The following is a 22,322-nucleotide window of genomic DNA, read 5'->3' as shown; positions in this document are numbered from 1 at the left end:
CATCTATTCATGATAAAAACTCTCAACAAAGTAGGCTTAGAGGGAACATACCACAACATAATTAAGGTCATAAGTGAAAAACGCACAGCTAACATCATGTTCAAAGGTGTAAAACTGCGAGTTTTTCCTCTAAGATCAGGAACAAGACAGGATGTCCACTCTCAACCTTTTTACTCAACATAGTACTGAAGTCCCAGCTACAGCAATCAGACAAGAAAAAGAAAGAAAAGGCATCCAAATTGGTAAGAAAGAAGTTAAACTGTCACTATTTACAGATGACATAAGAGTATATATAGAAAACCCTAAAGACTCTAGCAAAAAAACTAGAACTGATAAATGAATTCAGTAAAGTTGCAGGATACAAACTTAATATACAGAAATCTATTGCATTTCTATACACTAATAGTGAAGCAGCAGAAAGAGAAATTAAGAAAACAATTCCATTCTTAGTCAGTTAAGAATCCAACTCTGCATCCAGCTCAGGTCACGATCTCACAGTTGATGAGTTCGAGCCCCGCATCGGGCTCGGCACTATCAGTGCAGAGAAAGAAATTACTGCCTATGTTTTCTTCTAGGAATTTTATGTTTTCCGTTCTCATGTTGAACTCTTTAATCCATTTTGAGTTTATTTTTGTGTATGATATAAGAAAGTGGTACAGTTTCATTCTTTAACATGTTGCTGTCCAGTTTTCCTAGCACCGTTTTTTTTTTCAATATATGAAATTTATTGTCAAATTGGTTTCCATACAACACCCAGTGCTCATCCCAAAAGGTGCCCTCCTCAATACCCATCATCCACCCTCCCCTCCCTCCCACCCCCCATCAGCCCTCAGTTTGTTCTCAGTTTTTAGGAGTCTCTTATGCTTTGGCTCTCTCCCACTCTAATCTCTTTTTTTTTTTCCCCCTTCCCCTCCCCCATGGGTTTCTGTTAAGTTTCTTAGGATCCACATAAGAGTGAAAACATATGGTATCTGTCTTTCTCTGTATGGCTTATTTCACTTAGCATAACACTCTCCAGTTCCATCCACGTTGCTACAAAGGGCCATATTTCATTCTTTCTCATTGCCACATAGTACTCCATTGTGTATATAAACCACAATTTCTTTATCCATTCATCAGTTAATGGACATTTAAGCTCTTTCCATAATTTGGCTATTGTTGAGAGTGCTGCTATAAACATTGGGGTACAAGTGCCCCTGTGCATCAGCACTCCTGTATCCCTTGGGTAAATTCCTAGCAGTGCTATTGCTGGGTCATAAGGTAGGTCTATTTTTAATTTTTTGAGGAACCTCCACACTGTTTTCCAGAGTGGCTGCACCAATTTGCATTCCCACCAACAGTGCAAGAGGGTTCCCGTTTCTCCACATCCTCTCCAGCATCTATAGTCTCCTGATGTGTTCATTTTGGCCACTCTGACTGGCGTGAGGTGATATCTGAGTGTGGTTTTGATTTGTATTTCCCTGTTGAGGAGCGATGTTAAGCATCTTTTCATGTGCCTGTTGGCCATCCGGATGTCTTCTTTAGAGAAGTGTCTATTCATGTTTTCTGCCCATTTCTTCACTGGGTCATTTGTTTTTCAGGTGTGGAGTTTGGTGAGCTCTTTATAGATTTTGGATACTAGCCCTTTGTTCGATATGTCATTTGCAAATATCTTTTCCCATTCCGTTGGTTGCCTTTTAGTTTTGTTTGTTGTTTCCTTTGCTGTGCAGAAGCTTTTTATCTTCATAAGGTCCCAGTAGTTCATTTTTGCTTTTAATTCCCTGGCCTTTGGGGATGTGTCAAGTAAGAAATTGCTACGACTGAGGTCAGAGAGGTCTTTTCCTGCTTTCTCCTCTAGGGTTTTGATGGTTTCCTGTCTCACATTCAGGTCCTTTATCCATTTTAAGTTTATTTTTGTGAATGGTGTGAGAAAGTGGTCTAGTTTCAATCTTCTGCATGTTGCTGTCCAGTTCTCCCAGCACCATTTATTAAAGAGACTGTCTTTTTTCCATTGGATGTTCTTTCCTGCTTTGTCAAAGATGAGTTGGCCATACGTTTATGGGTCTAGATCTGGGGTTTCTATTCTATTCCATTGGTCTATGTGTCTGTTTTTGGGCCAATACCATGCTGTCTTGATGATTACAGCTTTGTAGTAGAGGCTGAAGTCTGGGATTGTGATGCCTCCTGCTTTGGTCTTCTTCAAAATTACTTTGGCTATTTGGAGCCTTTTGTGGTTCTATATGAATTTTAGGATTGCTTGTTCTAGCTTCGAGAAGAATGCTGGTGCAATTTTGATTGGGATTGCACTGAATGTGTAGATAGCTTTGGGTAGCATTGACATTTTGACAATATTTATTCTTCCAATCCATGAGCATGGAATGTTTTTCCATTTCTTTATATCTTCTTCAATGTCCTTCATAAGCTTTCTATAGTTTTCAGAATACAGATCTTTTACATCTTTGGTTAGATTTATCCCTAGGTATTTTATGCTTCTTGGTGCAATTGTGAATGGGATCAGTTTCTTTATTTGTCTTTCTGTTGCTTCATTATTAGTGAATAAAAATGAAACTGATTTCTGTACATTGATTTTGTATCCTGCAACTTTGTTAAATTCATGTATCACTTCTAGCAGACTTTTGGTGGAGTCTATCCGATTTTCCATGTATAATGTCATGTCATCTGCAAAAAGTGAAAGCTTAACTTCATCTTTGCCAATTTTGATGCCTTTGATTTCCTTTTGTTGTCTGATTGCTGATGCTAGAACTTCCAACACTATGTTAAACAACAGCGGTGAGAGTGGCATCCCTGTCGTGTTCCTGATCTCAGGGAAAAAGCTCTCAGTTTTTCCCCGTTGAGGATGATGTTAGCTGTGGGCTTTTCATAAATGGCTTTTATGATGTTTAAGTATGATCCTTCTACCCCGACTTTCTCGAGGGTTTTTATTAAGAAAGGGTGCTGAATTTTGTCAAAGGCCTTTTCTGCGTCGATTGACAGGATCATATGGTTCTTATCTTTTCTTTTATTAATGTGATGTATCACGTTGATTGATTTGTGAATGTTGAACCAGCCCTGAAGCCCAGGAATGAATCCCACTTGATCATGGTGAATAATTCTTTTTATATGCTGTTGAATTCGATTTTCTAGTGTCTTATTGAGAATTTTTGCATCCATATTCATCAGGGATATTGGCCTGTAGTTCTCTTTTTTTACTGGGTCTCTGTCTGGTTTAGGAATCAAAGTAATACTGGCTTCATAGAATGAGTCTGGAAGTTTTCCTTCCCTTTCTATTTTTTGGAATAGCTTGAGAAGGATAGGTATTATCTCTGCTTTAAACGTCTGGTAGAACTCCCCTGGGAAGCCATCTGGTCCCGGACTCTTATTTGTTGGGAGATTTTTGATGATTGGTTCAATTTCTTCGCTGGTTATGGGTCTGTTCAAGCTTTCTATTTCCTCCTGATTGAGTTTTGGAAGTGTGTGGGTGTTTAGGAATTTGTCCATTTCTTCCAGGTTGTCCAGATTGTTGGCATAGAATTTTTCATAGTATTCCCTGATAATTGCTTGTATCTCTGAGGGATTGGTTGTAATAATTCCATTTTCATTCATGATGTTATCTATTTGGGTCATCTTCCTTTTCTTTTTGAGAAGCCTGGCTAGAGGTTTATCCATTTTGTTTATTTTTTCAAAAAACCAACTCTTGTTTTCGTTGATCTGCTCTACAGTTTTTTTTAGATTCTATATTGTTTATTTCTGCTCTGATCTTTATTATTTCTCTTCTTCTGCTGGGTTTAGGCTGTCTTTGCTGTTCTGTTTCTATTTCCTTTAGGTGTGCTGTTAGATTTTGTATTTGGGGTTTTTCTTGTTTCTTGAGATAGGCCTGGAGTGCAATGTATTTTCCTCTCAGGACTGCCTTCGCTGCATCCCAAAGCGTTTGGATTGTTGTATTTTCATTTTCGTTTGTTTCCATATATTTTTTAATCTCTTCTCTAATTGCCTGGTTGACCCACTCATTCTTTAGTAGGGTGTTCTTTAACCTCCATGCTTTTGGAGGTTTTCCAGACTTTTTCCTGTGGTTGATTTCAAGCTTCATAGCATTGTGGTCTGAAAGTATGCATGGTATGATTTCAATTCTTATAAACTTATGAAGGGCTGTTTTGTGACCCAGTATGTGATCTATCTTGGAGAATGTTCCATGTGCACTCGAGAAGAAAGTATATTCTGTTGCTTGGGATGCAGAGTTCTAAATATATCTGTCAAGTCCATCTGATCCAATGTACCATTTGGGGCCCTTGTTTCTTTATTGACCGTGTGTCTAGATGATCTATCCATTTCTGTAAGTGGAGTGTTAAAGTCCCCTGCAATTACCACATTCTTATCAATAAGGTTGCTTATGTTTGTAATTGTTTTATATATTTGGGGGCTCCCGTATTCGGCGCATAGACATTTATAATTGTTAGCTCTTCCTGATGGATAGACCCTGTAATTATTATATAACGCCCTTCTTCATCTCTTGTTACAGCCTTTAATTTAAAGTCTAGTTTGTCTGATATAAGTATGGCTACACCAGCTTTCTTTTGACTTCCAGTAGCATGATACATAGTTCTCCATCCCCTCACTCTCAATCTGAAGGTGTCCTCAGGTCTAAAATGAGTCTCTTGTAGACAGCAAATAGATGGGTCTGGTTTTTTCATCCATTCTGATACCCTATGTCTTTTGGTTGGTGCATTTAGTCCATTTACATTCAGTGTTATTATAGAAAGATATGGGTTTAGAGTCATTGTGATGTCTGTAGGTTTCATGCTTGTAGCAATGTCGCTGGTACTTTGTCTCACAGGATCCCCCTTAGGATCTCTTGTAGGGCTGGTTTAGTGGTGACGAATTCCTTAAGTTTTTGTTTGTTTGGGAAGATCTTTATCTCTCCTTCTATTCTAAACGACAGACTTGCTGGATAAGGATTCTTGGCTGCATATTTTTTCTGTTCGTCACATGGAAGATTTCCTGCCATTCCTTTCTGGCCTGCCAAGTTTCAGTAGAGAGATTGGTCACAAGTCTTATAGGTCTCCCTTTATATGTTAGAGCACGTTTATCTCTAGCTGCTTTCAGAATTTTCTCTTTATCCTTGTATTTTGCCAGTTTCACTATGATATGTCGTGCAGAAGATTGATTCAAGTTACGTCTGAAGGGAGTTCTCTGTGCCTCTTGGATTTCAATGCCTTTTTCCTTCCCCAGATCAGGGAAGTTCTCAGCTATTATTTCTTCAAGTACACCTTCAGAACCGTTCTCTCTCTCTTCCTCCTCTGGAATACCAATTATGCATAGATTATTTCTCTTTAATGCATCACTTAGTTCTCTAATTTTCCCCTTATACCTCTGGATTTTTTATCTTTTTCTCAGCTTCCTCTTTTTCCATAATTTTATCTTCTAGTTCACCTATTCTCTCCTCTGCCTCTTCAATCTGAGCCGTGGTCGTTTCCATTTTATTTTGCAGCTCGTTTATAGCATTTTTTAGCTCCTCCTGACTGTTCCTTAGTCCCTTGATCTCTGTAGCAATAGATTCTCTGCTGTCCTCTATACTATTTTCAAGCCCAGCGATTAATTTTATGACTATTATTCTAAATTCACTTTGTTATATTGTTTAAATCCTTTTTGATCAGTTCGTTAGCTGTTGTTATTTCCTGGAGATTCTTTTGAGAGAAATTCTTCCGTTTTGTCATTTTGGATAGTCCCTGGAGTGGTGCAGAACTGCAGGGCACTTCCCCTGTGCCGTCTTGAATAACTTGCGTTGGTGGGCGGGGCCACAGTCAGACCTGATGTCTGCCCCCAGCCCACTGCTGGGGCCACAGTCAGTGGCCCTTCTCTTCCCCTCTCCTAGGGGCGGGATTCACTGTGGGGTGGTGTGGCCCATCTGGGCTACTTGCACACTGCCAGGCTTGTGGTGCTGGGGATCTGGCGTATTAGCTGGGGTGGATCTGCAAGGTGCACAGGGGCAGGAGGGGCAGGCTCAGCTTGCTTATCCTTCAGAGGTCCGCTTCGGGAGGGGCCCTGTGGCACTGGGAGGGAGTCGCCGGAGGGATGGATCCGCAGGAGCACAGCGTTGGGTGTTTATGCGATGCAAGCAAGTTCCGTGTCGGGAGCTGGTTCCTTTTGGGATTTTGGCTGGGGGATGGGCGAGGGAGATGACATGTCGAGCGCCTTTGTTCCCTGCCAAGCTGAGCTCTGTCGTCCGGGGCTCAACAATTCTCCCTCCCGTTGTCCTCCAGCCCTCCCGTTCTCCGAGCAGAGCTGTTAGCTTATAACCTTCCAGATGTCAAGTCCTGCTTGCTGTCAGAACACACTCTGTCCAGCCCCTCCGCTTTTGCAAACCAGACTCGGGGGCTCTGCTTGGTCCTTCGCCCCGGCTCCCTCCGGCCAGTCCGTGTAGCATGCACCGCCTCACCGCCCTTCCTACCCTCTTCCGTGGGCCTCTCGTCTGCGCTTGGCTCCGGAGACTCCGTTCTGCTAGTCTTCTGGCGGTTTTCTGGGTTATTTAGGCAGGTGTAGGTGGAATCTAAGTGATCAGCAGGACGCGTGGTGAGCCCAGCGTCCTCCTACACCGCCATCTTCCCAACCGCCAAATCTCCCTAGCACCATTTGTTAAAGAGACTGTCTTTTCCCCCATTGTATATTCTTACCTGCTTTGCTGTAGATTGACCATAAAAGTGTGGATGGATTTTTGGACTCTATTCTGTTCCACCGACCTATGCATCTATTTTTGTGCCAGTACCATACTGTTTTGATTACTACAGTTTGTAGTATATCTTGAAATCTAGGATTGTGATACCTCCAGTTTTGTTCTTCTTTCTCAAGATTTCTTTGGCTATTTGGGGTCTTTTGTGGTTCCATATAAGTTTTAGGATTGTTCTAGTTCTCTCAAAAATGTTGTTGTATTTTAATAGAGATTGTATTAAATCTGTAGATTGCTTTTGGTAGAATGGATATTTTAACAATATTGGGTCTAGAGTATGGAATATGTTTCCATTTGTTTGTGTCATCTTCAGTTTTTTCATCAATGTTTTATAGTTTTCAGAGTACAGAGCTTTCACCTCCTTGGTTAAGTTATTCCTAGGTATTTTATTCTTTTTGATGTAATTGTAAATGAAATGGTTTTATTTTTAAGTTTATTTATGTATTTTGAGAGAGTGTGCATGAGTGAGGGAGGGGGCAGAGGGGGAGACAAAGACAGAATCCCAAACAGTCTCCACACTCGGTGCCGAGACCTATGCGGGGCTCAATCCCACAACCCTGGGATCACAACCTGAGCTGAAATCAAGAGTTGGACGCTCAGGGGCGCCTGGGTGGCGCAGTCGGTTAAGCGTCCGACTTCAGCCAGGTCACGATCTCGCGGACCATGAGTTCGAGCCCCGCGTCAGGCTCTGGGCTGATGGCTCGGAGCCTGGAGCCTGTTTCCGATTCTGTGTCTCCCTCTCTCTCTGCCCCTCCCCTGCTCATGCTCTGTCTCTCTCTGTCCCAAAAATAAATAAAAATGTTGAAAAAACAAATTAAAAAAAAAAAAAAAGAGTTGGACACTCAACTGACTGAGCCACCCAGGCGTCCTTCAAAAAACAGACTCTTAATGCAGAGAACAAACTGGCAGTTGCCAGAGGGGAGGGAGGTGGTGAGGGATGGGGTGAAATAAAGGGGATTAAGAGCACATTTATCATAATGAGCAATGGGAAATGCATAGAACTGATGAATCGCTATACTGTACATCTGAAATATAACACTGTATGTTAATTATACTTGAACAAGATGATAATAATAATAACAGTAACAATAACAGTAATAATGATAGAAGACACTGGAAAGCTTCCTCTCCTTGCCACTCCTTCTTAGTCTTCTGCCACTTCCCCTGCTTTCCAGCAGGCTGCCCCACCACATGGCCGTTTACTTACTTGCATGTCTGAGTTGGTGAAGCTGCAGGCAGACAGGTAGTTGGTATGCATAGCGACTGACTTCTTTTTGGCAGCCATGTTTTCATTTTTGTCAAATGTCAGTGGATACACAGAACACTTATTATCCAAACCACTAGCATGGAAAGAAAGAAGTGTCAAATGCTAATACAGGGCAATAGAATACATGTATACATTCTCATGCACATGCACTTTTTCAAAATGTTTCCCTTTGGCAGCATCATATATTGTAAACTTTCCCCCAACTTTTACTTGGAAGATTTTCAAATGTACAGTAAAATTGAAAGAAAAATATGACAATGAACACCCAGATCCCCTGACTTATGTTTAGTAACTTTGGTTTTGCCATATTTGTAGGAGCAAATTCTGAACCATTTGAAGGGAAGTGCAGACGTGACATGTTACATCTAAATACTTCAATTTGCAAATATACATCTTCTATAAAACAGAACATTCTCCTAGGTGGCCACTAAATCATTATCACATTTAGAAAACTAACACAAATTCCCTAACACCGTGCAAGAGGCCATCTGTATTCAATCTTCCCCAATTGCCCCCAAGATCCAGGGCCCAAGCAAGGTTCAGATATTGCACTGTTTTTTGTATCTTTTTAAGATCCTTTAATTTAATTTTTTAAACGTTTATTTTTGAGAGAGAGAGAGGGAGAGAGAGCACAAGCAGGAGAGAGGCAGAGACAGATGGAGATAGAATTGGAAGCAGGCTCAGGCTCTGAGCTGTCAGCACAGAGCCCAATGTGGGATTCGAACTCACGAGCTGTGAGATCATGACCTGAGCCAAAGTTGGACGTTTAACCTAATGAGCCACCCAGGTACCCCTAAGATCTTTTAATTTAGAACAGGCCCTCTACCTCTTTTTTGTTGTTGTTCATGACAAGAGATCTTAGGCCAAGTGTTTTATAGAATGTCACATACAATCTGGACTTGTCACATTGTTTCTTTGCTTTTTTCAAAATTTATTGAGAGAGACAGCTTAAGTGGGGGGAAGGGCAGAGAGAGGGGGACAGAGTATCCGAAGTGCCGACAGGCTGATCAGTGAGCCTGATGTGGGGCTCCAACTCATGAACTGCGAGATCATGACCTGAGCTGAAGGCGGACGCTCAACTGACTGAGCCACCCAGGTGCTCCACATTGTTTCTTAATGGCTATTTTCAAGTATGACTTTTTTTGGCAATAATAGTATAAAGGTGACATTGTGTACTTCTTTCTTACTGCTTCACTTCAGAGGTTTGTGATGTCTCTTGTCTTAAAATTGGTGATGCCAACTTTGATGACTTGGTCAAAGCATTATATCTTTCCATGGTAAATGTGACTTGTTTATAATTAGTAATAGTTTGGGTTTGACACTTCAAGACCATGTGAATATCCTGCTTTCCAACAACCTTTCATGCAATGGCTTCAGCAAGACTATGCTTGTTTGAATCAAATATTACTTTAGGGGTACAAAAGGGTGACCTTCTGATTTGATCATTCCTAAGAAATGGATTCCTTTTTCTCTTCAACTCTGTTATAATCCATTACTATCACTATTCCATGTGATGCTCAAATTGTCCCAAATTTGGACAGTGGGGGCCCCTTCAAGCAGCTCCTGTTTCCTTTTGATAGGACTCCATTGGTCCTTGAATATTTCCTTGCTTTCTGGAACAAGAAAATCCCCGAGGCTCTAAAGAGGCCTTCCTTTCCTGTCCCAGACCTAAATCAGCCTTACTCCAAGGAGCCCTGCTTCCTTTTAGTGGGGAACGATGTTTAGTAGCTCTCTTCTGAGGCCCTGGGGATGCTAGGGTGTCCCTTAGCCTTTCCAGCTGCTCAAAGCAGCAGGTGTGGACTTGGGAAGTCTATTACCAGTAATTCATAAGCTTGTGGCTAAGAATGATTTGCACTTAGGCTGTGCCATTGAACCAACATGCTGTGGACCATGGGCTTCCCCAGACTTGGCTTCCCCAGACCTGGCTTCCCCAGGGTGGAAGGCTTTCTCCCATGCTGAGGCTTCAGAGTAGTTTCTGTAGCTCTGTTGGGATACTTATTATTTAGAGTTATTTGCACTATGAGAAGCAGAGAAGCTTGCAGTGTGATGCATCTGGTGTTGAATCTCTGGTTTAGTATCTAACTCATTTCGTAATCTTGCTTATGTTTGTTAAGGTTCTCTGAGCCTTAGTTTCCTCAACTATAAAATGGAGTGGATGCCACCCATCTTTTACAAGGGGCTGTTGTGAAGAAGCATAAAGAGTTCAGAATGGCTCTAGACATATGATAGAGACTCAGTAAGTGGTCATAATTGTTATCTTTATATTCTACTTGGTTGGAGGCAGGCACTATGTTTGTTTATTTATTTATTTTGAGAGAGAGAGAGAGAAAGAGAGAGAGAGAGAGAGCACATGTGGGCAGAGAGAGGGAGAATCCCAAGCAGGCTCTGCATTGTCAGCACAGAGCCCAAGGTCCGGCTCGATCCCAAAAACCGCAAGATCATGACCTCAGCTGAAATCAAGAGTGGGACATTTAACCGACTGAGCCACCCAGGTGCCCCTACCCTATTCATCTTTAAATTCCTCAGGACACTCAGTCCAGTGCCTTGTGAACAGTTGTTCATATCAAGTGTACAATTCCTGAGTGAAGTCTTCTTGGCTTTTAAATAAAAAAAAAAAAACTTACATATAAATAAAATCAATTAACACATTTTTTTTTGAGAAGAGGATTGTGTCAATACTGTTAGAGTTTAGCTTTTAACTTTGGAAGCAACTAAGAAATAGACCCACAAGTCAGGCGGATGGAGATAAAAATATCCCCATTATTCCCTAAAAAAAAATTGAGAATGTGGCAGAGATGTGGGTCTGTGTGATCACAGAGTTACAGGGGTGTCACAAAGCCACAGTCGAGAAACATCTCATTAGATCATCACTAGAAAGGCAAGTTAATCGCGGTGGCTCTTGGCAGTTCTAAGGAAGGTCTGAGCAAGGGAGATGGTGCTTTTGTCTACGATGGGGATTCAGTCTCTCAGTTTCATTTTTAATGCTCTCTCCTCATCCAGTGGACCCCATATTTTACATATTTGTTAATATTTCACCAATAGTTACACCTTGAACTATCTCCACTTCTGTTTCATAACAAGGTGCGAGGCAGCCAGTGCAGGTGCTGACCAGCTACCATATGCCAGGGCTGGGAAACAGATGTGACTGAGATTAAGGCACCAGCCATCCCTCCTCTCTGAGCTTTTTCTCTCTGCCAGGCTGTCACCACAAATGTGTCCACCTGGGCCTTGTAAAATTGTTCTCTTCCCTGCCTGCCCCTCATCCTCATGGACATGTTCCCACTGGGTTCCATTTAGTTAGGGTTCAAATAAGACATATCCGAGAGAATCATTTTCTAAACTACTGTGAAAGACCTTGTTCACTATGTTATTATATCCACTGCATATTGCAGAAGGATCTACCCAACATATTCTTTTTGTAATGTAGAACCAGACAGCTAGTAGCTCAGTGTCAAATACTGAGAAATCATGTAACTCACCCAACTCTATGTATCTGCTAACATCAATGCCCAGTTAGAAACATATTACTCCAGGGTTTTTTAAAATGCAGAATATTTATTATTCCTAATGAGAAAGAACTGATCTTACCTAATGAGAGGTTGGCTTTTGCCTTCAGCTACTGGGAGGTCATCTCTGAGTCCCAGGAATGGCTTGTCTGATGGGAGCAGTTCTGGCCAATAGTCTTAACAGTGTGATTTCTGGTGGGGGCTTTAGGAGATGTACTGTGACTTCCAATCTCTGTCAGTTCTGACCTCCTCTGGAGGAACTAGAAACTGAAGGCATTAGTCTAAACCTCGAGGACACACTGGAGACTGAGGGTCAGCCACATGGGGAGTATGTGATTGAGCCCCAGTAAAAACTCTGGACACCAGAGGCTCAGAGGAGTTTCCCTGGTTGATAATACTCTGCGTATCATCACACATGGTGGCCAGGAGGAGGTGATGCCATCTGTGACTCTACAGAGAGGGGACACCTGGAAGTTCCAGGTTTGGACCCCTCCTGGACTCTGCCCTATGCACCTCTTTCTTTGGCTCTAATTTGTATCCTTTCACTGTGAGCCTAAGTATAGTACTTCCCAGAGTTCTGTGATTGTTCTAGAAAATTTTCAAACCTGAGAATGGTTGTGGGGACTCTCAAATTTGTGGCTGGTATCTGAAGGGACAGAAGTCTTGTGGGGACTGTGCCTTCTAACTGTCCAGCTGGCTGAACTCCTTTGTACTTACCTGATAGTGTCTGTGTTTGTGTGTGTGTGTGTGTGTGTGTGTGTGCATACACATATATAAAGTTTTATATATATAGCATATAGATAAATGTTTTATATATATGACATATATAAATACCTACACACACACACACACACACATATATAAATCACATATGTATGTGTCTTTTATTGTGCTTACCTCAAACCATTTCAAGAAGTAAATGGAAATGAATTTTATATAAATATTACCATTCAGTTATAAGATGGAAATACAACTTACTTTTGAATTATTTAAATAATTAGAAAATATGAAATACATGTGTGTGACCATGGGTTCCAAAGGCACACAGGGTCTTGGCAAATGGAGAGTTAATGGAAAGATGCCCCCAAACAGCCACCCAAAGGGAGGGACATTGGGGATGAGCACTGGTGTGACCCTGGCTGGAGAACGCTCCAAACTTTTTGTTTCAAGGCCAAGGATTTTCACTTTTGAAATAAAACTATTTTCTCCTGATTATAAAAATAACATAGACTTATTTTTAAAACTTGAAAATAGAGAAAACTATTTAAAAAAAAGCCATAGTCCTAGCATCCACAAAGAACTGCTACTGGATTTTCTGGTATAGTTCATCACAGACCTGTAATTGCCTCTTTCCTAACATGGCTGGGCTCCTACTGTAGAAATACTTTGAATGGTTCCAGAACCGTTTAACACAGGGAAAGGGAATTGGGTTGGTTGCAGTCCTCAGTGCCAACTCTGTTAAACTGAGCTCCAGGAGAATAGGGAATAAAACAGTCTTCCTAGCCACCTGGATGCTCTTTTTTTTTTTTTTAAGTTTATTTATTTATTTTGAGAGAAAACCAGTGGGGAAGAGGCAGAGAGAGAGGGGGACAGAGGATCTGAAGCAGGCTCTGTGCTGACAGCAGTGAGCCCAATGTGGGGCTCAAACTCATGAGCCATGAGATCATGACCTGAGCTGAAGTTGAACGCTCAACCAACTAAGCCACCCAGGCTTCCTGGATGCTCTTTTCACTTACTATAATTAAGAAGTTTTCTTTTTGATGGTTGTATAAAATATTTTCTTCAATTCATGTACCACATTTCACTTAACAATTTCCTTTGATGGACATACTTTTCTTCCCTACTTGACCCTATTTTTGCTTTATTTTAAATAACACTACAATAAATATTATCACTCATGTGGCTTTTCTATATTATGGATCATTCCTTTCAAACAAAGTTCTTAGATGTGGCATCATTAGGATCAAAGGTTACAAATTTTTGTTTTTTGGTTTTTAAAATTTTTTTTAATGTTTATTTATTTTTGAGAGAGAGACAGAGTGCAAGCAGGGGAGGGGCAGAGAAAGAGGGAGACATAGAGTCCAAAGCAGGCTCCAGGCTCTGAGCTGTCAGCACAGAGCCCAATGCGGGGCTCCAACTTGTGAACTGTGAGATCATGACCTAAGCTGAAGTCGGATGGTCAACGAACTGAGCCACCCAGGTGCCCCAAAGGTTATAAATTTTTCAAGGCTTCTTTCATATTACCAACAAGTTTTCCAAAATGTCTACACCAATTTCCAGTCCCTACCAACAGCATTTGAGAGTAGAGGCGGGCAGGTTTGAAACTTAAATGACTGTCAGTCTGTAGTGAAAATAATTATGAAAGAGATTTTTATACTTTCTTTTTTGATAAAGTTCAGGGAGGAAGTTAACACATTACTTAACCAGTAAATAACAAAAACAAGTTTTTGTGTGTTTGTTTTTGCCCATCGAACGGTGTTTTATGGCTAACAGGACATCTGAAAAGCTGCTGTGGCCCCTACTCACCCGCATGCAATGGCGCATCCTGATGGGGCATATGCACAAGCCATCACCCACGTGCAGGGCATAGTGACCGCGTGCTCCTGAAACACAGTACGCCAGGTTCATAGAAGGAACGAGCAGTGTTTCTACACACATGTATTAACCTTTAGTTTTCACAAAATGAAACGATTCAGGTTCCTGCTCAATTCCATTACAGCTTCAAAGAGCAGTGATGTGAGGTGACGATCAGCTGGAGACTGACGAAGAGACTCAGCTCCCCCATAATCAGCTGAACAGTATGTCGTATATTCGGAAAGCTAAAAATCTCAACCAGCAAAACAATATTCTTAATGTTTTACTTACTTCTTAATGGTGTACTCCCCTCGTTCTTGTGAATGAATATTGGAGCTCATTTTCTTTGAAAGGTCAGTCTGAATTTCACTGCAGTTATATTCTTCAACCTGTTTACTCAAATTCCCCCTATTTTCAAAATCTATTCTTAAATGATTCAACATGTATGTCATATGTGTCTCCTTGTGAGTGTACAACAGCCGCTGGGCCCTGTGGGGCCTGAAACCATTCCTGGGAAGGTGTGAGTGGGGGCAGGTGTGCACAGGGTGATGCTGAGTTGTGCTCACAGATAACACAGAACCCGTAACATGGAAGCTATGAGAACAAGACGTAGCAGTTCCTGCTCCTGGCTCCTGCATTCTCCTGCATGTAGACAGGCAAACAAGAAAGGCCACGATTCAAAACCTTCTAAATTTGTGGTCTTATTTCCATGACAGGCCCTGGTCCTGGTTCCAACACCAGCAAGACGTGCGGCCTCATGTAGCCCTGCCATTTGTCCTCCCTCAGTCTCTCCCCATCTGTGAAGGGAGAGGATGGGACTAGATGATTCCTAAAGTACATGTGAGTGCTGGTCTTCTTTCCTGTTTGATTCTGTGTGATTTTGTGGGGGAAACATGGGCCCTGACACTGCCCATGAAAATTCTGTCACTTGAAATCTATAGCCTTAAACATTTTTTTTAATGTTTATTTTTGAGAAAGAGAGAGAGAGAGAGAGAGACAGAGCAAAGCAGGAGAAGGGTAGAGAGAGAGGGAGATGCAGAATCCAAAGCAGGCTCCAGGTTCCAGCCGTCAGCACACAGCCCGACGCGGGGCTTGAACCCATGAACTATGAGATTGTGACCTGAACTGAAGTCAGATGCTTAACCAACTGAGCCAGCCAGGTGCCCCAGAATCTACAGCCTTTTAAACGCCAAGAATAATCTGTGCAAATGGTCGCTTTAGGCACAAGGCACCCCAGGCCCCCTTCTTTACAAGTAATAACTATGGTCTCTGACGGGGGGGCCACAGAGGCAACACCATGCCCCTTAGAAACCAGGCAGTGTGTGCTCAATGTCATTCTAAGGCTTAAACAGAAATAACAAAAACCCACACACTCCTGAAGATGCTAAGGCATGCTGGGAGAAATAGAAGCTTCCGTGGAGGGAGGTGCTGGACAGGAAAGCCCTTTGCAAACTCTTAAGTTGCCATTTTTACTATTTCCCAGGGGCCTGACCATTAGGGACTCTGCTCCAAAAGATGGTTCTGGGCCCCCCCTTGATCAGGTTGTACAGCAACTGCCTACCACAACAGCTACTAAACACATTCAATAGTGCAGAATTCGGATGCTGTTCAGTTTTAGGCAGATCTAGATCTCTGTGTTTTATATAGTGAAAAAGAAGACTTTCTTTATAAGTAAATAACAGAATCAATAGTCATTACCGTAAATGGCAACATGATGCAGGCTTGTAAGCACACCGACACATTGATTTTGGCCTTTCTCTTAAGAGTCTAAATTCAGAGCCGAGCATGCCCAGGCCAGACAGAGGATAGTCAGTTCAACCCCCTGCAGCCACAGCTTCCCTGCCCACTGCCTGCTCATGTCCACAGTGGTACGGAGTCTGGTCAAAGACACAGAGAGGAGAGAAACCTGGGGATTTGGGAACCTCCTACCATCCCTCAGAAGAAAAACAATACATGTCTGTGTGAATGTGATAAGTTTTCCAAGCCAGGCCCTTTCCCGTTTTAGTGCTAGCACCCCGTCTGGTGGCTCTCCATGCTCCAGCCTCAATGAGGGGTATTAGCTCTCCAGAGGAATGGATTTTGCTGTGGGCTGCTGAGCTGTCCAAATACAGATGGGCTTTTGTGGGGTTTCCATCCCCAGAAAGGCACCCGAGAAGAAGGATGACTGTGACTGGGGCTGTCTGGAGGGGATGAGGACTCAGGGCTGTGGTTCTGAGGTGCTGCTCAACATGCCAGCAACAACACCTTACCTTGTTAGTAGTGAAGGAATCCCACACGATCACCTTCCCATCCTGGAAGGAAAAGAGTAAATAGCTCAGGAGTTGTCAGCCAGTCCTTACAGGGAAGTACTGAGAATTGTTCATAAAAGCTGTGTCTGGCGGGACAGTGTGCAGGAGAAAGCCAGAGTGAGTATCTGGGTAATCAAGATCTATCCTTGAACAAAAGGGGAGCGAATATGGGGCTCAACTGTCCAGCCTGATTAAAGGCTCAGTTTTCAACGTTATACTCCTTGTACAGATACAAAGACAAAAGCATTGCTCGGAGACTTCTGTTATACTATTTAGAAACCAAGCACAAACTGTTGGTACATGGCCATCGCGCACCATACCCTGTCAGAAAGCGATACAGGCGTAAGACAAACCTGAAACGACCTCTAGGTACCTGACAGGCAATGAATGGACTCTTGCTTTCTCTCTCACCACCTCCACTAGCCATCCTGGCTCCTGTGTGCTGTGCTCCCTGTAGGGATGGGTCAGAGCCCCACCCTCATTCCTGGCCCACTTCTTGGAGCTGCGCTGGCCTGAGATCAGTGTAACGTTGCCACCCTAACATGTTGCACCTATGCTGAGAACAAGTCCATCATGGTGGGGATCCCCTGTGGGCAGCTGTTCTGCAAAGAGAGCACTCCCTGTCAGGGTGTGTTCTGGGCTGGGGCCAAGTTCACTGTCACCACTGCTGCAGCCCACACTGGGGCTGTGGGGAGTCATCACTAGGTCATCTATTTGTCATACAAACCCACTGGGGATAGACCACATAAGCCCTGGTCCCTACAATGCAGTCACCAGCCCAGCATCTGGTGTGCGGGTCCTCTGGGCCCCCAGGCTCTGCCCAACAGCGGAAGAGGACGGCTGAGCTGACTCCTTCAGCACATGGGTCCCCCACACACCCTCCGGGATGGCGAGTCTGCAGCATCCACGGCAGGCTTGGTTTTTGTAATCATTCAAGCCATTTGGAGCCAAATCTGACGAATGAGGCAAGGGCAGGGGAAGAGATGCTGCTTAGGGGCACAGGTAAGGTCTGATTATCCAAAGTGACACTGCTTTGGATTCTGCGTCTCCTTCTCTCTCTCTGCCTGTCCCCCACTCACACTCTGTGTGTCTCTCTCAAAAATAAATAAAAACATTAAAAACATATACATGTTCTAAATAATCCACACACTCTAACGTCTATGTCAGGTTGTATTTGATAAGAACAGGTCATAATTAATCTCCTATATTACCTACAGGTCTAGTATGTCATGTACTTGCTTTCTTTTACGTTCATAAAAAAAAGTTATCCCTTAAGTTTTCTACCACATTTTAAAAAACGCTGAAAAAGAGAACAAAGAAATTGTTTTACTTCCACCATTCAGTCCCAGCCATTACTATTTTGGAGCATTCTTTCTTGACTTTTTTTTTTTTCTTTTCTTTTTTCTTTTTTTTTTTTTTTTTTACAAAGTGCTTATCAAGATATATATGTTGCTACCTAGCCTTTTTGATGCTTTGTATGATCTACTGGAAGATTTCCATATTCCTGCTGCGTGTGGCCAAAGTGCCCAGAAACAAGGTCAAAGTAGGCATTTTGGGACCTTTCAAAACTCCTAAGCACATTGGTTCTTCTAGTCTGACTTCTCTGACTAAACCCCTGAGCACAACGTATGGGGTAGATTAGGTAACAGAGCAGAGAAGAGATAAGGGGCTCCAGGCCTTGGGGTCCTCCACACCTGTAGCTCCACATGCTGCATGGGGCCGGCGGGGCGGGGGGGGGGAGTGTTTGGACGGACTCAGTGTATTGTCCAAATTGGCGTTCCCTTCGGTGGCTTCCTCCACCTCAATGCCTGCCTGCCTGTCCCCACCACCCACCTACTATGTGCTCTGGAGAGAAAAAGGAACCCAAGAGGCTAAAATCAGTCATAAAACCAAATGTGGGCTGCTCCACAAGCATGGATTTATACACCAGGGGCCCACATACCTAGAGAGACAGCCTCCACCCTAAACCCGAACCCACGCAGTCAGGCTGATTAATCTCCTGCCTTCAAGGGAACAGGGCTGCTCTGAGTCACTCTGTCTGCTCCAGAACATTCCTGCTGTTTCCAGCTTCCTCCCACACCCACCCGGCTTCTAGTTTCTCTGCAGCAGAGGTGGATGGATGGAGCACGTCAGCAGTGTACCTCCTCCCTAAGGACAGTATTTGAGTGACAGAGAATCCAACATATATTACACTTCTAGGGGTAAAAAAAAAAGTCAAAAAGGCTAGGTAGCAACATGTATATCTTGATAACCACTTTGTGAAAAAAAGTTAAGAAAGAAATGCTCTAAAATAGTAATAATGGCTGGGACTGTGTGGTGGAAGTAAAACCTTTTCTTTGTTCTCTTTTTCAGCGTTTTTTAAAATGTGGTAGAATACTTAAGGGATAACTTTTTTTATGAACGTAAAAGAAAGCAAGTACGTGACATACTAGACCTGTAGGTAATATAGGAGATTAATTACGACCTGTTCTTATCAAATACAACCTGACATAGACGTTAGAGTGTGTGGATTATTTAGAACATGTATATGTTTTTAATGTTTTATTTATTTTTGAGAGAGACAAAGAGAGTGTGAGGGCGGAGGGGCAGAGAGAGAGAGAGGAAGACACAGAATCCAAGGCAGGTTCCAGGTTCTGAGCTATCAGCACAGCCTCCCAAAGCCGGGCTTGAAATCACGGATGGCAAGATTGTGACCTGAGCCGAAGTTGGACACTTAAACGACTGAGCCACCCAGGCACCCCTAGAATATGTATAGTTTTTATACTTAAAAGGGCAATTAAAAAAAACCCCAAATTGTCCTTTGGAAAAGCTGGGCTGAAGGCAGGGATAGGGAGAAGCCCAAAGTGGCCATAAAAATAGATGACTTCAGTTTACAGTTTTATATTCAATGCGTGTTACATCAAAATGGACATAAAAAGTACCAGGCAGTGATAAGCAGCCTCCTGATAGTCATACTTTTGTATAGGTCCCTCCCGCATTATATTAGGGTTGGTCCGTGTGACCAGTGGAATATAGCAGAAGTGATGGAAAGTCACTTTTGAGGCCAGCTCATAAAAGACAGCATGGCTTCTGCCCCATCTCCCCCTAGCACTCTGGGGAATGCCAGCTACCGTGTTGTACGCAGCCCTATGGAAAGTTCCATATGGTGAGGAACTAGGGCATCCAGCCAATGAGCCATTTTGGAAGGGAATTTCTGCCTCAGTGGAGCTGTGCCATGATCACAGCCCTGACAAGCATCTTGACTGTGACCTCATCAGAGATCCTGAGCCAGAACCACCCAGATAAGCTGCTCCAGATTCCTGACTCTCAGAAACCATAATAAATATTTGTTGTTTTAAGTTGCTAAATTTGGGGGTAACTTGTTATACAGCACTAGATAACACTAATACATAAGATATAAAATAAACTATGTCAATGAGATAGAATGAATGAAAAAAATATCCTTTCCAAAAATGTATCTTAAATTTGTTCTTTAGGGGTGCCTGGGTGGCTCGGTTGGTTAAGCGTCCGACTTCGACTCAGGTCATCATCTCATGGTTCATGAGTTCAAGCCCCGCATCGGGCTCTGTGCTGACAGCTCAGAGCCTAGAGACTGCTTCAGATTCTGTGTCTCCCTCTCTCTCTGCCCCTCCCCGACTCGTTCTCTCTCTCTCTCTCTTTCTCTCTCTCAGATGAAGAAACATTAAAAAAAAATTGTTCTTTAGGGCATAGAAATTGCTGAACTCTTAAAGTGAAAGAACCCATAAGCACTTATGTCCCCAACTTGAGGGGAAAAAACCCCTCTATCTAAAAAAGGGTTTCATTTACAAATGAGACCCTGAAATATGCTCAGGAAGAAATAATTTTGAGTGGTTTGTCAAATACAGTTCATGTCTCAGTTACTACCAATTCCAAATCTACCCAAATGAATGGCGTTCTACAGTATGCAAGAGAATTCTTAACTATGCTAACTCATGTCCTGTGGAGAATAAACGGAGTCCTAGAGATCAGGAAGGGTTTCTTGAAAAGGAAAGCTCTCTTCTTTTGCTATAAAGTCAGACGCATGCTCACCATCAAATAGCAGGTGCCACGTACCTGGGATGAGCTCACGATCCTTCTCTTATCTTTGCACCAGTCCATGCAGAGAACTTTGTTCCCATGGCCTTTGAGGGTCCTTCTGGTCTTCATGACAAACTGCCCCAGGGCCTCCACCCGCTCTGCAACCTGGTGTACTAGAAGGACAGGCAACAATCAGTTCTGTTACCCAGGACCAGATTCTGAGCCATATGCTGGCAAAGGGATGACACTGGTCTTTCTCTGTGGCCACAGCTTGATTCTCCTGTTCTTTACTATAATGCCTTCACAACGTTCTCTTTTGAGCTCAGTGGAGGGTAGAGACAACACTGTCCTTCTGTCTTTGTGTTTAATACCCTACATTTTCCAAAGCATTTCCATCTCTGTGTGCTGAGGGATCAACAAGACTGCCTCATATCTACAGATTATATACCTTCTACTATACACAATTCTCCCACTGAAGGGTGACAGCTCTGCGAGGTAGGCAGGGCAGCATCAGAATGAGATCACTGTCCCCCTTTAACAGGTGAGGAGACTGAGGCTTACAAGGGTTCTTTGGCTAAGTTCATACAACTAACTGGGAGTGACTCTGGGGTGTCCGGTTCTTTCACCTACCTTTCCAGTCACAAGGAAAAGTAACTTTACAAAAACTGTCCTATGAGGTGCCAGCAGGCACCGTGACTCCTAAATGACCACCCCCCTTCCCCCTCTTGCCTAGCACAGGCCTGGGATGTGTAGGTGCTCCATTCATGTGCTGCAGGCAAGAATGAATAAGGGAGCCACCGGTACAGCCATGGGTTTACTGAAAACTTGCAGTGTCAGTAGAGAGCAATATTCTAGAAGTCTGAACACATGACCTAGAGAAGGAACCAACACAAGGGAGGAGCTTCAAAAAGGGATCTCTCAGGTGCTGGGACCGTGGCCTCTTTCTCGAAGCAAATAGAGCTTTCAGGGGGCTTATCTCAGAGGCTATCACTGTGGGGTGTCACTAGGAGCCAAGTTCCCACAAAGGTACCATCTAGTCCAGGCCCTGCATCCAGAGGTGAGGAAACTGAGGATGGGGGATCCCATGGCTTCTCCCCCTTGTGCAGTGCCACTGCGCTTGTGGTTGGAGGCTATGCCAGAAGGAAAACTGGTGCTCCTGACCCCCTCTCCACTTCTCCTTCCTCCAAACCTCCCAGCAGGGCATTTCCCCAGGCAGGTGAGAAGCAGGGAAGGGGGCATTTGAGTCAAGGGATGGCCCGAGGAAAGGTGTGGTGTCTTAGCATAGCAGAGTGACGTGGGTGATGTGAGGCCAGGGGGCTGGCCCTCTTCCTTCCCAGGAGCTGCTAGAACTTGAGGGGGAAATGCCACCTCCTTGTGGGAAACCCGGGCAGGGAGGGCCAGACTGGACTGTAGTTCAAGCAGTGACAACAGAGCCCTTCTCAGAAACCCACCCTCCCTGGCTGGCTCTCCCTTCCTTCTCTCTAAACACTGCATTGTGTATCTCCTAAAAACAAGGCACTCTCTTACATAACCACAGTATATTATCAAAGTCAGAAAAGTAACACTGAAACAATACTACATCTGATGTATGGACCTTACTGAGAGACTCTCCATTGTCTCAATAATAACTTTACTGCAAAAGAAAACCCAAGATCATGTGCTGTACTCAGATGTCATGTTTCTTTAGTCTCCTGACTTACTTTCCCAGTTTGGGCTTGTCTCCTGCTTCCTCAAGATTAGATTCAGGTAATATGTGTCTGGCAGGAACACCAGAGACTGAGGAGCTCCTGCCGGTGTGCCTGGTCAGGAGGCACCTGTTGTCCATTAGTTCACCATCACCAGCACTGTTCACGCTGACCATTTGGTTAAGATGGTGTCTGCCAGTTTCTTCACTGGACAGTTACCATTTTGCCTTTTATCATGAAGAAGCATCCTGTGGGGATGTACTT

General features: G+C 43.3%; 1 protein-coding gene across 2 annotated transcripts in view; it reads right to left on the bottom strand.

Moving 5' to 3' along the window:
- Positions 1-22,322, bottom strand: part of GNB5 (G protein subunit beta 5) — a 50,079-nt gene that overhangs the window by 16,874 nt on the left and 10,883 nt on the right. For both annotated transcript variants that reach the window (XM_030318177.1, XM_030318176.1), the window contains 4 exons: positions 20,410-20,546; positions 16,297-16,338; positions 14,000-14,076; positions 7,908-8,040 (listed from right to left, as the gene is read on the bottom strand). In XM_030318177.1, the coding sequence (XP_030174037.1) occupies positions 7,908-8,040; positions 14,000-14,076; positions 16,297-16,338; positions 20,410-20,546 (389 nt within the window). The remainder of the gene's footprint in view (positions 1-7,907; positions 8,041-13,999; positions 14,077-16,296; positions 16,339-20,409; positions 20,547-22,322) is intronic.

Source organism: Lynx canadensis, chromosome B3 (assembly GCF_007474595.2).
Source record: "Lynx canadensis isolate LIC74 chromosome B3, mLynCan4.pri.v2, whole genome shotgun sequence".
Lineage (NCBI taxonomy): Eukaryota > Metazoa > Chordata > Mammalia > Carnivora > Felidae > Lynx > Lynx canadensis.
The sequence above is the reverse complement of the archived record's forward strand: the minus strand, read 5'-3'. Positions and strand labels throughout refer to the sequence as shown.